The 15270-nt window shown below is 43.9% G+C and overlaps 1 protein-coding gene across 1 annotated transcript; it reads left to right on the top strand.

The window, feature by feature from the left end:
• Window positions 1-12670: 12670 nt before the first annotated feature.
• LOC124019010 (tetraspanin-10) lies at window positions 12671-14814 on the top strand. The gene is made up of 3 exons (XM_046334355.1): window positions 12671-13034; window positions 13402-14018; window positions 14350-14814. Exons 1-3 carry the CDS (start codon window positions 12945-12947, stop codon window positions 14654-14656), a joined length of 1014 nt encoding a protein of 337 aa, XP_046190311.1. The 5' UTR covers window positions 12671-12944; the 3' UTR covers window positions 14657-14814.
• Window positions 14815-15270: the final 456 nt, after the last annotated feature.

Raw genomic sequence — 15270 nt, 5'->3', positions numbered from 1 at the left:
AGTAATACACAGAAGAGATAGTACAGTATACAGGAAGAGACGGTAATACACAGGAAGAGATAGTACTATACAGGAAGAGACAGGAAGGATACACAGGAAGAGATAGTACTATACAGGAAGAGACAGTAATACACAGGAAGAGATAGTACTATACAGGAAGAGACGGTAATACACAGGAAGAGCCAGGAAGGACAGTACTACACAGGAAGAGATTGTACTGCACAGGAAGAGACAGTAATACACAGGAAGAGACACTACTACACAGGAAGAGACAGTAATACACAGGAAGGAAGAAGAGAGTAATACACCAGGAAGAGATAGTACTATACAGGAAGAGAGGTAATACACAGGAAGAGATAGTACTATACAGGAAGAGATTGTACTGCACAGGAAGAGACAGTAATACACAGGAAGAGATAGTACTATACAGGAAGAGACGGTAATACACAGGAAGAGATAGTACTATACAGGAAGAGACAATACACATGAAGAGACAGGAAGAGACAGTACTACACAGGAAGAGACAGTACTATACAGGAAGAGACGATAATACACATGAAGAGCCAGGAAGGACAGTAGTACACAGGAAGAGACAGTACTGCACAGAAGAGACTACACAGACACAGACACAAAGGAGCTGATCGTGGACAACAGGAAAAGGCGATCCTAACATGCCCCCATTAACATCGAAGGGGCCTGTAGTGTAGCAGGTCGAGGGTTTCAAGTTCCCTGGTTTCTACATCACCAACAAACTATCATGGACCAAACACATCAAGACAGTTGTGAAGAAGGCACGACAAAACATTTTCCCCCTCAGGAGACTGAAAACTTTGGCATGGGTCCCCAGATCCTCAAAAAGTTCTACAGCTGCACCATCGAAAGCATCCTGACCGTTTGCATCACCACCTGGTACGGCAACTGCTCGACATCTGACCCATAAGGTGCTACAGAGGGTAATGTGTACGGCCCAGTACATCACTGGGGCCAAGGACCCACTGGACATTGAAATTTGTTTTGTACGTTGCTGCTACTCGCTGTTTATTATTTATGCATAATCACGTCACCCCTACCTACATGTAACCTGTACACCCACACACTGCCTCGTACCGGTACCCCCTGTATATAGCCTCCACACTGCCTCGTACCGGTACCCCCTGTATATAGCCTCCACACTGCTTCGTACCGGTACCCCCTGTATATAGCCTCCACACTGCCTCGTACCGGTACCCCCTGTATATAGCCTCCACACTGCCTCGTACCGGCACCCCCTGTATATAGCCTCCACACTGCCTCGTACCGGTACCCCCTGTATATAGCCTCCACACTGCCTCGTACCGGCACCCCCTGTATATAGCCTCCACACTGCCTCGTACCGGTACCCCCTGTATATAGCCTCGTTATTGTTATGTTTTTGTGTTACGTTTAATAATGACATTTTTTGTTATTTTTTTATTTTTTTCCCCAAATCTTTTTTTCAATATTTGTCTTAACTCTTCTTGAACTGCACTGTTGGTTAAGGGCTTGTAAGTCAGCATTTCACTGTAAGGTCTACACTGTTGGTTAAGGGCTTGTATGTAAGCATTTCGCAGTAACGTCTACACGGTTGGTTAAGGGCTTGTAAGTCAGCATTTCACTGTAAGGTCTACACTGTTGGTTAAGGGCTTGTAAGTCAGCATTTCACTGTAAGGTCTACACTGTTGGTTAAGGGCTTGTCAGTAAGCATTTCACTGTAAGGTCTATACTGTTGGTTAAGGGCTTGTAAGTAAGCATTTCACTATAAGGTCTACACTGTTGGTTAAGGGCTTGTCAGTAAGCATTTCACTGTAAAGTCTACACTGTTGGTTAAGGGCTTGTAAGTCAGCATTTCACTGTAAGGTCTACACTGTTGGTTAAGGGCTTGTAAGTCAGCATTTCACTGTAAGGTTTACACTGTTGGTTAAGGGCTTGTATGTAAGCATTTCGCAGTAAGGTCTACACGGTTGGTTAAGGGCTTGTAAGTCAGCATTTCACTGTAAGGTCTACACTGTTGGTTAAGGGCTTGTAAGTCAGCATTTCACTGGAAGGTCTACACTGTTGGTTAAGGGCTTGTAAGTCAGGATTTCACTGTAAGGTCTACACGGTTGGTTAAGGGCTTTTAAGTCAGCATTTCACTGTAAGGTCTACACTGTTGGTTAAGGGCTTGTAAGTCAGCATTTCACTGTAAGGTCTACACTGTTGGTTAAGGGCTTGTAAGTCAGGATTTCACTGTAAGGTCTACACAGTTGGTTAAGGGCTTTTAAGTCAGCATTTCACTGTAAGGTCTACACTGTTGGTTAAGGGCTTGTAAGTCAGCATTTCACTGTAAGGTCTACACTGTTGGCTAAGGGCTTGTAAGTCAGCATTTCACTGTAAGGTCTACACGGTTGGTTAAGGGCTTGTAAGTCAGCATTTCACTGTAAGGTCTACACTGTTGGTTAAGGGCTTGTAAGTCAGCATTTCACTGTAAGGTCTACACTGTTGGTTAAGGGCTTGTAAGTCAGCATTTCACTGTAAGGTCTACACTGTTGGTTAAGGGCTTGTAAGTCAGGATTTCACTGTAAGGTCTACACTGTTGGTTAAGGGATTGTCAGTAAGCATTTCACTGTAAGGTCTACACTGTTGGTTAAGGGCTTGTAAGTAAGCATTTCACTGTAAGGTCTACACTGTTGGTTAAGGGCTTGTCAGTAAGCATTTCACTGTAAGGTCTACACTGTTGGTTAAGGGCTTGTAAGTAAGCATTTCACTGTAAGGTCTACACTGTTGGTTAAGGGCTTGTCAGTAAGCATTTCACTGTAAGGTCTACACTGTTGGTTAAGGGCTTGTAAGTAAGCATTTCACTGTAAGGTCTACACTGTTGGTTAAGGGCTTGTCAGTAAGCATTTCACTGTAAGGTCTACACTGTTGGTTAAGGGCTTGTAAGTAAAGCATTTGACAGTAAGGTCTACATTTGTTGTTGTTGTATTCGGCGCATGTAATAAATAAAGTTTGATTTGATTTACTACACAGGAAAAGACGTCCTCCTTTGGAGAGAGCATGTTTGTCAGCTACTGTAATCACCAATAGATTAATTCTCCAATATGATGTTTGTGTGTGTGTGTGTGTGTGTGTGTGTGTGTGTGTGTGTGTGTGTGTGTGTGTGTGTGTGTGTGTGTGTGTGTGTGTGTGTGTGTGTGTGTGTGTGTGTGTGTGTGTGTGTGTGTGTGTGTGTGTGTGTGTGTGTGTGTGTGTGTGTGTGTGTGTGTGTGTGTGTGTGTGTGTGTGTGTGTGTGTGTGTGTGTGTGTGTGTGTGTGTGTGTGTGTGTGTGTGTGTGTGTGTGTGTGTGTGTGTTTGGGAGGGAGGGAGAAGAGTCCATATACTATACTTTAGAAATCATTTTTCCCTTGTTCCCAAAGGTCCATTATAAAGAATAGACCACTAGATTGTTGAGTGTGTAAATAATTGAACGTTTTGTTTACAGTCAAATCAGGCATTCAAATATGTTCACATTGGAAGCATCTGAAGACGAGACTGATTAAATGGTTCAGGTGTTGATGTTTTGATATATTGCAAACCCTGCTGAAGAGTTGGACAGAGTAAGGAGACCTGTGGGAGCTGCTAATAGAAATCAGTATGGAGTAATGGAGTTAATGTCCTCTGAAGGAGCACTGAGCTGCATAGTACACAGACGCACGCACGCACGCACGCACGCACGCACGCACGCACGCACGCACGCACGCACGCACGCACGCACGCACGCACGCACGCACGCACGCACACACACACACACACACACACACACACACACACACACACACACACACACACACACACACACACACACACACACACACACACACACACACACACACACACATGGCCACTGCATGGCTTCTGGAGTCAGACAGGTTCCATGCTGAGAAGTGATTAGCTGTTTAACATGTTCATATACAGTTGCTATAACAACACACACCAAAGTCAGCTGTTTACCATGTTCATATACAGTTGCTATAACAACACACACCAAAGTCAGCTGTTTACCATGTTCATATACAGTTGATATAACAACACACACCAAAGTCAGCTGTTTACCATGTTCATATACAGTTGCTATAACAACACACACCAGTCAGCTATGTAACATGTTCATATACAGTTGCTATAACAACACACACCAGTCAGCTATGTAACATGTTCATATACAGTTGATATAACAACACACACCAAAGTCACCTGTTTACCATGTTCATATACAGTTGCTATAACAACACACACCAGTCAGCTATGTAACATGTTCATATACAGTTGATATAACAACACACACCAAAGTCACCTGTTTACCATGTTCATATACAGTTGCTATAACAACACACACCAGTCAGCTATGTAACATGTTCATATACAGTTGATATAACAACACACACCAAAGTCAGCTGTTTACCATGTTCATATATAACAGTCAGCTGTTTACTGTTCATAACATACACACACACAAAGTCAGCTGTTTACCATGTTCATATACAGTTGCTATAACAACACACACCAAAGTCAGCTGTTTACCATGTTCATATACAGTTGCTATAACAACACACACCAGTCAGCTGTTTACCATGTTCATATACAGTTGCTATAACAACACACACCAGTCAGCTATGTAACATGTTCATATACAGTTGCTATAACAACACACACCAGTCAGCTATGTAACATGTTCATATACAGTTGATATAACAACACACACCAAAGTCAGCTGTTTACCATGTTCATATACAGTTGATATAACAACACACACCAAAGTCAGCTGTTTACCATGTTCATATACAGTTGCTATAACAACACACACCAGTCAGCTATGTAACATGTTCATATACAGTTGCTATAACAACACACACCAAAGTCAGCTGTTTACCATGTTCATATACAGTTGCTATAACAACACACACCAGTCAGCTATGTAACATGTTCATATACAGTTGCTATAACAACACACACCAAAGTCACCTGTTTACCATGTTCATATACAGTTGATATAACAACACACACCAGTCAGCTATGTAACATGTTCATATACAGTTGCTATAACAACACACACCAAAGTCAGCTGTTTACCATGTTCATATACAGTTGCTATAACAACACACACCAGTCAGCTATGTAACATGTTCATATACAGTTGATATAACAACACACACCAAAGTCAGCTGTTTACCATGTTCATATACAGTTGCTATAACAACACACACCAGTCAGCTGTTTAACATGTTCATATACAGTTGATATAACAACACACACCAAAGTCAGCTGTTTACCATGTTCATATACAGTTGCTATAACAACACACACCAGTCAGCTATGTAACATGTTCATATACAGTTGATATAACAACACACACCAGTCAGCTATGTAACATGTTCATATACAGTTGCTATAACAACACACACCAGTCAGCTATGTAACATGTTCATATACAGTTGATATAACAACACACACCAGTCAGCTATGTAACATGTTCATATACAGTTGCTATAACAACACACACCAGTCAGCTATGTAACATGTTCATATACAGTTGCTATAACAACACACACCAGTCAGCTATGTAACATGTTCATATACAGTTGATATAACAACACACACCAAAGTCACCTGTTTACCATGTTCATATACAGTTGCTATAACAACACACACCAGTCAGCTATGTAACATGTTCATATACAGTTGCTATAACAACACACCAGTCAGCTGTTTACCATGTTCATATACAGTTGATATAACAACACACACCAAAGTCACCTGTTTACCATGTTCATATACAGTTGCTATAACAACACACACCAGTCAGCTATGTAACATGTTCATATACAGTTGCTATAACAACACACACCAGTCAGCTGTTTACCATGTTCATATACAGTTGATATAACAACACACACCAAAGTCACCTGTTTACCATGTTCATATACAGTTGCTATAACAACACACACCAAAGTCAGCTGTTTACCATGTTCATATACAGTTGCTATAACAACACACACCAGTCAGCTATGTAACATGTTCATATACAGTTGCTATAACAACACACACCAGTCAGCTATGTAACATGTTCATATACAGTTGCTATAACAACACACACCAAAGTCAGCTGTTTACCATGTTCATATACAGTTGCTATAACAACACACACCAGTCAGCTATGTAACATGTTCATATACAGTTGCTATAACAATACACACCAAAGTCAGCTGTTTACCATGTTCATATACAGTTGCTATAACAACACACACCAGTCAGCTATGTAACATGTTCATATACAGTTGCTATAACAACACACACCAGTCAGCTGTTTACCATGTTCATATACAGTTGCTGTAACAACACACACCAGTCAGCTATGTAACATGTTCATATACAGTTGCTATAACAACACACACCAGTCAGCTGTTTACCATGTTCATATACAGTTACATACAGTTACACATATACATATACATATACTTCCGTCTTCAAGAGAGCGAGAGTTGCACCCCTTCTGAAAAAACCTACACTCGATCCCTCCGATGTTAACAACTACAGACCAGTATCCCTTTACTTTCTTTTCTCTCCAAAACTCTTGAACGTTTACCGTTCTATACAGGTCAGCTCTCCCAAAGTCAGCTCTTCTCAGAATGACCATTACTTGATCCACATCAGTCAGGTTTCAAGACTAGTCATTCAACTGAGACTCAGCTCTTTCTGTTCATATACACGGATAACGCACCACCAAAGTCACCGCTAAAGCTAACTCTCTCTCCTCTGCTGTCATCCTTCTAGACCTATCGGCTGCCTTCGATACTGTGAACCATCAGATCCTCCTCTCCACCCTGTTCTCCGAGTTGGGCATCTCCGGCGCAAAGTCCCACGCTTGGATTGCATCCTCCTGACAGGTCGCTCCTACCAGGTGGCGTGGCGAGAATCTGTCTCCTCACCACGCGCTCTCACCACTGGTGTCCCCCAGGGCTCTGTTCTAGGCCCTCTCCTATTCTCGCTATACACCAAGTCACTTGGCTCTGTCATAACCTCACATGGTCTCTCCTATCATTGCTATGCAGACGACACACAATTAATCTTCTCCTTTCCCCCTTCTGATGACCAGGTGGCGTTTAATCGCATCTCTGCATGTCTGGCAGACATATCAGTGTGGATGACGGATCACCACCTCAAGCTGAACCATGGCAAGACGGATAACTGCTCTTCCTCCCGGGGAAGGACTGCCCGTTCCATGATCTCACCATCACGGTTGACAACTCCATTGTGTCCTCCTCCCAGAGCGCTAAGAACCTTGGCGTGATCCTGGACAATACCCTGTCGTTCTCAACTAACATCAAGGAGGTGGCCCGTTCCTGTAGGTTCATGCTCTACAACATCCTGCAGAGTACCACGACCCTGCCTCACACAGGAAGCGGCGCAGGTCCTAATCCAGGCACTTGTCATCTCCCATGTCTGGATTACTGCAACTCACTGTTGGCTGGGCTCCTGCCTGTGCCATTAAACCCCTACAACTCATCCAGAACGCCGCAGCCCGTCTAGTGTTCAACCTTCCCAAGTTCTCTCACGTCACCCCACTCATCCGCTCTCTCCACTGGCTTCCAGTTGAAGCTCGCATCCGCTACAAGACCATGGTGCTTGCCTACGGAGCTGTGAGGGGAACGGCACCTCAGTACCTCCAGGCTCTGATCAGGCCCTACACCCAAATAAGGGCACTGCGTTCATCCACCTCTGGCCTGCTCGCCTCCCTACCACTGAGGAAGTATAGTTCCCGCTCAGCCCAGTCAAAACTGTTCGCTGCTCTGGCTCCCCAATGGTGGAACACACTCCCTCACGACGCCAGGACAGCGGAGTCAATCACCACCTTCCGGAGACACCTGAAACCCCATCTCTTTAAGGAATACTTAGGATAGGATAAAGTAATCCTTCTCACCCCCCCTTAAAATATTTAGATGCACTATTGTAAAGTGGCTGTTCCACTGGATGTCATAAGGTGAATGCACCAATTTGTAAGTCGCTCTGGATAAGAGCGTCTGCTAAATGACTTAAATGTAAATACAGTTGATATAACAACACACACCAAAGTCAGCTGTTTACCATGTTCATATACAGTTGATATAACAACACCCACCAAAGTCAGCTGTTTACCATGTTCATATACAGTTGCTATAACAACACACACCAAAGTCAGCTGTTTACCATGTTCATATACAGTTGCTATAACAACACACACCAGTCAGCTGTTTACCATGTTCATATACAGTTGATATAACAACACACACCAAAGTCAGCTGTTTACCATGTTCATATACAGTTGCTATAACAACACACACCAAAGTCAGCTGTTTACCATGTTCATATACTGTTGCTATAACAACACACACCAGTCAGCTGTTTACCATGTTCATATACAGTTGCTATAACAACACACACCAAAGTTAGCCATTTCGACAGCTCTTGATAGCTGTTTGGACCCCTCCGTTCTATGGGTGGAAAAGTGTGTGACTGTGGTGGTCTCAGTGGAAACTCTCTGTCATTCACTGGCAAGTTGAGCCCGTAATTCCAGTAGAATAATTGTCTTAATAGAGCAGAATGAATCTGGTCACTGTAACTCACGTTCACCTCAAATCATTTATGGTCAATTGGAGGGACAATCTGTTCCAGAGGACATAATCTGGATTTCATGACACTAGGTGACTGGCCATGAGGAGGAAGGTGTTGAGTTGGCCAGCAGTCCCAGAACAGCAGAAAACATTTAATAACCAGGAAGATCTGCACATATTCCTCTCCTCACTATATCTCCCTCTCTGCACTGACATACTCTGAACCAAAACAGGATGCAAAGCAACAAGAAGATCCAAGACAAATAGAGGATGAGAGGACTGGGAGTAAAACTACAGGATACCTGGACCTGAGATCTACCAGCTATCTGCTGGGACATACCTGGACCTGAGACCTACCAGCTACCAGCTACCTACTGGGACAAACATGGTCCTGAGACCTACCATCTACCTACTGGATACATACCTGGACCTGAGACCTACCATCTACCTACTGGATACATACCTGGACCTGAGACCTACCATCTACCTACTGGGGACATACCTGGACCTGAGACCTACCATCTACCTACTGGGACATATCTGGACCTGAGACCTACCATCTACCTACTGGGACATACCTGGACCTGAGACCTACCATCTACCAACTGGATACAAACCTGGACCTGAGACCTACCAGCTATCTGCTGGGACATACCTGGACCTGAGACCTACCAGCTACCTGCTGGGACATACCTGGACCTGAGACCTACCATCTACCTGCTGGGACATACCTGGACCTGAGACCTACCATCTACCTGCTGGGACATACCTGGACCTGAGACCTACCAGCTATCTGCTGGGACATACCTGGACCTGAGACCTACCATCTACCTACTGGGACATATCTGGACAGGAGACCTACCATCTACCAGCTACCTACTGGGACAAACATGGTCCTGAGACCTACCATCTACCATCTACCTACTGGGACATATCTGGACCTGAGACCTACCATCTACCATCTACCTACTGGGACATATCTGGACCTGAGACCTACCATCTACCAGCTACCTACTGGGACTAACCTGGCCCTGAGACCTACCATCTACCTACTGGGACAAACCTGGTCCTGAGACCTACCATCTACCAGCTACCTACTGGGACAAACCTGGTCCTGAGACCTACCATCTACCTACTGGGACAAACCTGTACCTGAGACCTACCAGCTATCTGCTGGGACATACCTGGTCCTGAGACCTACCATCTACCTACTGGGACATATCTGGACCTGAGACCTACCAGCTATCTGCTGGGACATACCTGGACCTGAGACCTACCATCTACCTACTGGGACATACCTGGACCTGAGACCTACCATCTACCAGCTACCTACGGGGACAAACCTGGTCCTGAGACCTACCATCTACCAGCTACCTACTGGGACATACCTGGTCCTGAGACCTACCATCTACCAGCTACCGACTGGGACATACCTGGTCCTGAGACCTACCATCTACCTACTGGGACATATCTGGACCTGAGACCTACCAGCTATCTGCTGGGACATACCTGGTCCTGAGACCTACCATCTACCTACTGGGACATATCTGGACCTGAGACCTACCATCTACCTACTGGATACATACCTGGACCTGAGACCTACCAGCTATCTGCTGGGACATATCTGGACCTGAGACCTACCATCTACCTACTGGATACATACCTGGACCTGAGACCTACCATCTACCAGCTACCCACTTGGACAAAACTGGTCCTGAGACCAACCATCTACCTACTGGATACAAACCTGGACCTGAGACCTACCATCTACCTACTGGGACATACTTGGACCTGAGACCTACCATCTACCTACTGGGATAAACCTGGACCTGAGACCTACCAGCTATCTGCTAGGACATACCTGGCATTGGAGCCTGGAGGTGTCAACTCTGAGGTGATGGATGACTGGATCTCAGAGATGGACTGTGGCACTTCAAATACAAGGCTACTTACTCCTGATTGCGATATAAACATGCTTCTGAATACATTAAATATATGAATCCATTGCAGCCCTAGATTGGTGTTGTGGGATTGACAGTGTTAACAATGTGTAACCACTGATTGACAGTGTTAATAATGTGTAACCACTAATTGACAGTGTTCACAATGTGTAACCACTGATTGACAGTGTTAACAATGTGTAACCACTAATTGACAGTGTTAACAATGTGTAACCACTGATTGACAGTGTTCACAATGTGTAACCACTGATTGACAGTGTTAATAATGTGTAACCACTAATTGACAGTGTTCACAATGTGTAACCACTGATTGACAGTGTTAACAATGTGTAACCACTGATTGACAGTGTTAACAATGTGTAACCACTGATTGACAGTGTTAATAATGTGTAACCACTAATTGACAGTGTTCACAATGTGTAACCACTGATTGACAGTGTTAACAATGTGTAACCACTGATTGACAGTGTTAACAATGTGTAACCACTAATTGACAGTGTTCACAACAGAGATAAAGTAGATTTGTAAATACTGTGTTGTTGACTGACTGATTATTGAAGCAGAACAACAGAATACCTCTGAACAACTCCTGTGGAGGCCATCTACATTCACTACAAGCTGTTAGGTTAGCACTGCTGCCCCCTGCAGGTGATATGAAGGAAGTGTTACTTCAATTGTACTACTGAAACTGATCACTATCAGTCCTCATACAGGCCAGGTGGAAGTTCATAGACTTCACATACAGCATCATAACAATTACTGTCACACACTCTTATACTCTCTAGATCTCTATTATTCAGACAAGTTATCTTTTGGGACTGAGTCCAATCTGACAGCCTCTGATAGTTTCATGACTTTGGGGTGGCAGGTAGCCAAGCGTTTAGAGCCAGTAACCGAAGGGTTGCTGGATCGAATCCCCGAGCTGACAAGGTAAAAATCTGTCATTCTGCCCCTGAACAAGGCACTGTTCCCCGGTAGGCTGTAATCACAAATAAGAATTTGTTCTTAACTGGCTTGCCTAGTTAAATAAAGGTAATGATTTTTTTTAAATAACATAATTTCAAGAGGATTATTTTTAGTTATGGGCTGGCATATCAAACCATAAGAGATTCACTTTTACTGCCAAAGTGGATTTTTCCAGAGACAAGGTATTTAGAGGTATTTTACTGTGTAGAGAGAGAAATAGACCACATCACTGACTATACTGTGATAAAATAAAACCTTTCCTCCTCCTTACCCTACAGATCCTTAACAAGCTGGAATTGCTTTTTGTTGTGTCCAGGGGTGGAATTAAAAAAGTTATTCTGGAAACTCAGCACTGTAATATAAATAACCATTGGAACTCAACTAAAAAATACACTAAAAATAATATTTAGTGTCTAAATGGGGCTTTGGGATATTGGTTTCCATGCGTTCCCTCCATTTGCACCCATGGTTGTGTCTAAAGTTTGCTATTGTTTTCACTTCATTCTTTTTTAAATTAATTATATCTACCATAGAGACACTCATTGGCTAAAACACACAACATGCTCACAACATTCTCACAATTCTGTATTATGATGTAATTCCACAGTCTCATCACATGGCTGTTGTGGATCAAAGTGGGATCTGTTCCCTGAGCATCTCTTCTTCCTGTAACACTCAGGAGAAGTTGGCCTGAGTAGACACTGATCTTGGGTCAGTTTGGCATTTCCCCACTAATGGTTAAGGTTAGGATTGGGGAGGGTAAGCTGATCTTAGATCTGTACCCAAGGGAAACTTCACCCTGGAGTGTAACAGTCATTGAGGCGTGATCTGATTACTTCTTAATCGCCTGCACTGTGACTCTCACATGATGCTGCAAAGAATCCCTGGGAGCCCTGGACTATATTCATTAGGAACCAAACAAAAGCAACGGTCCAAAACAGGGAGTGTTCTACATGAATTTGACCAATAAGAAACTCTCGTTCTGCTACAAGTTATTTTGCCACAGTGTAGATGAATGAATACACTCTTCTGTCTGCTGGAGCCCTGAGCTAACTACACACCCACCACACCACACTGCATAGAGCTGTACTGGCCTGGCTTCCACCACCTCAACTCTCTCCCTTTCTCCTCAGACAGTCTCCTCTCCTCTCCTCTAGTCTCGTAAACTGACCAGAAGACGGGGAGAACCGCCTCTCACACACTGATTAGCTGAGGACAAGGGGAGAATCGTCCATCACACATCGATTCGTTGAGAGGACAGGAGAATAATAGTTTCTGAAAGAACAAGGGAGGAATAGTTTCTGAGAGGACAGGAGAAGAACAGTTTCTGAGAGGACAGGAGAAGAATAGTTTCTGAGAGGACAGAGGGAGAACCGTTTCCTGGCAGCTAGGAAGATGAGGAGGTTGCAGTCCATGAGATGGTTTAGTTCTCCCTGGTTGAGGAGAGAGACCTCACAGACTGAGACCAGCCCACTCATACCAAAGGTACAGTAACTGTATGTCTGTCTGATAACCTGTATGCTGTTAGTTATGTACTCACTGTACAAACTATTGAATAGAGTTTACAGTCCCTTCAACGTTTCAAGCATAGACAAATAATTGAATAAAAGGACTTGCAACCTTCAACCCTGTCAATTTGACTGGTAAACTCATGCATACACTCCAATGGCTACCAGTCCACCCATTATGCAATTCTTGACTTGGATGGGGAGACCCATTCTATACATTCTAATTCTATGGTTGCAAGTAGGCTAAACCTAAAGACAACGACCACTACAGACGGAACTTGATGAGTTGTTTTTGTCTCAGTGAAATCTCATTGTTTATTGTCTGTCCTGTTTCCTCTTTGAAGACAGACACAGATAGAGAGCTGTCAGGAGTCCTCCAGGGGACTGACGAGAGCAGCACAGAAGAACAGGCTCCAGAACCAGGACCGAATGATGGACCTGGGAACCAGGGTAGAACCAGGGAGGTAAAACCCAGAGCCCGTAGCAGGCCCTTCTCCCTGAGAGACTGCCTTCTCAAGTACCTCCTGTTCTTCAGCAACTTCCTCTTCACGGTGCTAGGCCTGGTGGTCCTGGCCCTGGGACTGTGGGGCCTCATCAACAAGGAATCCTTCGCTCAGGAGAAAATAGGACAAATCAGCACCGACCCCATGCTGGTGTTTGTGGTGCTGGGCTTGGTGCTGTCTACCCTCTGCCTGTCAGGCTGTGTGGGGGCTCTGAGAGAGAACTGCTGCCTGCTCCAGGTCTTCTCAGCCACTGTGCTGGTCCTGGTAGCAGCCCAGGTCTTAACGGCCATTGTGGCCTACAGCCTGCAGGGACAGATAGAGGGATACCTGAGGTCAGGTATGCTGGCTGCCATGGTACGTTACCAGGATGACCTGGACCTGAGGTTCATCACAGATGAGATCCAGATAGGACTGCAGTGCTGCGGGGCCGACACCTACAGAGACTGGGAGGTCAACATGTGAGTGAGATGTGACTGACCAGACCATTGACATGATGACTTGTGATGACATGGTCCATTGACTGACACACAGCCCTGTGAACTGATGTCTGTCAATGTGGGTTGTTATTATCATTTTGATAGTTTTGTTAGTTATGAGCAGGTCTCTCTTGTAAAATAGAGTTCACCTCAGAGAATAACATGTATGAACAAAGATAAAATAAAATGTATAAAATATAAATCTGTCAAAGATGATATGTTACATAACTGGGGTTATTGCTTTTATGTCACATAACATTATCCAAGCAGCCAATTGAATTGCTTCTCCCCTCCTATGTCCTCTTCATCCCAGGTACTATAACTGCTCTGCCCCGGGGGTGCTGTCCTGTGGGGTCCCTGCTACCTGCTGTGTGGACCCCCTGGAGAACGGCACGGTGTGGAACTCCCAGTGTGGAGTAGGATCCCAGCAGCTGGATGAGTTCTCTGCTCAGAGCGTCATCTTCCTGGGGGGCTGTCTGGGGGGCATGTCCCGCTGGATAGAGCAGCACACAGGCCTGATAGGATCCGTGGGTATCGTCCTACTGGGGGTTCAGATCATCACTCTGTTCATCACCACAAGACTGATGGATAACATCCAGTGCAGTAAAGCTACAACATAATAACATCTAGTGGAGTAATGCTACAAGATAACATATAGTGGAGTAATGCTACAAGATAACATCTAGTGGAGTAATGCTACAAGATAACATATAGTGGAGTAATGCTACAAGATAACATATAGTGGAATAATGCTACAAGATAACATATAGTGGAGTAATGCTACAAGATAACATATAGTGGAGTAATGCTACAAGATAACAACATCTAGTGGAGTAATGCTACAAGATAATAACATCTAGTGGAGTAAAGCAACAACATAATAACATCTAGTGGAATAAAGCTACAAGATAACATCTAGTGGAGTAATGCTACAAGATAATAACATCTAGTGGAATAATGCTACAAGATAACATATAGTGGAGTAATGCTACAAGATAACATCTAGTGGAGTAAAGCTACAAGATAATAACATCAAGTGGAGTAATGCTACAAGATAATAACATCTAGTGGAATAAAGCTACAAGATAACATATAGTGGAGTAATGCTACAAGATAATAACATCTAGTGGAGTAATGCTACAAGATAACATATAGTGGAGTAAAGCTACAAGATAACATCTAGTGGAGTAAAGCTACAAGATAACATATAGTGGAGTAATGCTACAAGATAACA

This window comes from Oncorhynchus gorbuscha, unplaced genomic scaffold (genome assembly GCF_021184085.1).
Source record: "Oncorhynchus gorbuscha isolate QuinsamMale2020 ecotype Even-year unplaced genomic scaffold, OgorEven_v1.0 Un_scaffold_601, whole genome shotgun sequence".
In the NCBI taxonomy this organism is placed as follows: domain Eukaryota; kingdom Metazoa; phylum Chordata; class Actinopteri; order Salmoniformes; family Salmonidae; genus Oncorhynchus; species Oncorhynchus gorbuscha.
Note: the sequence above shows the minus strand (reverse complement) of the source record. Positions and strands in the feature narration are given on the sequence as shown.

Coding starts and splice junctions, on each gene's coding strand:
- LOC124019010 (XM_046334355.1), top strand. CDS start 12,945: ATGAGGAGGTTGCAGTCCATGAGATGGTTTAGTTCTCCCTGGTTGAGG. Junction 13,035..13,401: donor CCAGCCCACTCATACCAAAG/GTACAGTAACTG, acceptor TCCTCTTTGAAG/ACAGACACAGATAGAGAGCT. Junction 14,019..14,349: donor AGAGACTGGGAGGTCAACAT/GTGAGTGAGATG, acceptor TCTTCATCCCAG/GTACTATAACTGCTCTGCCC.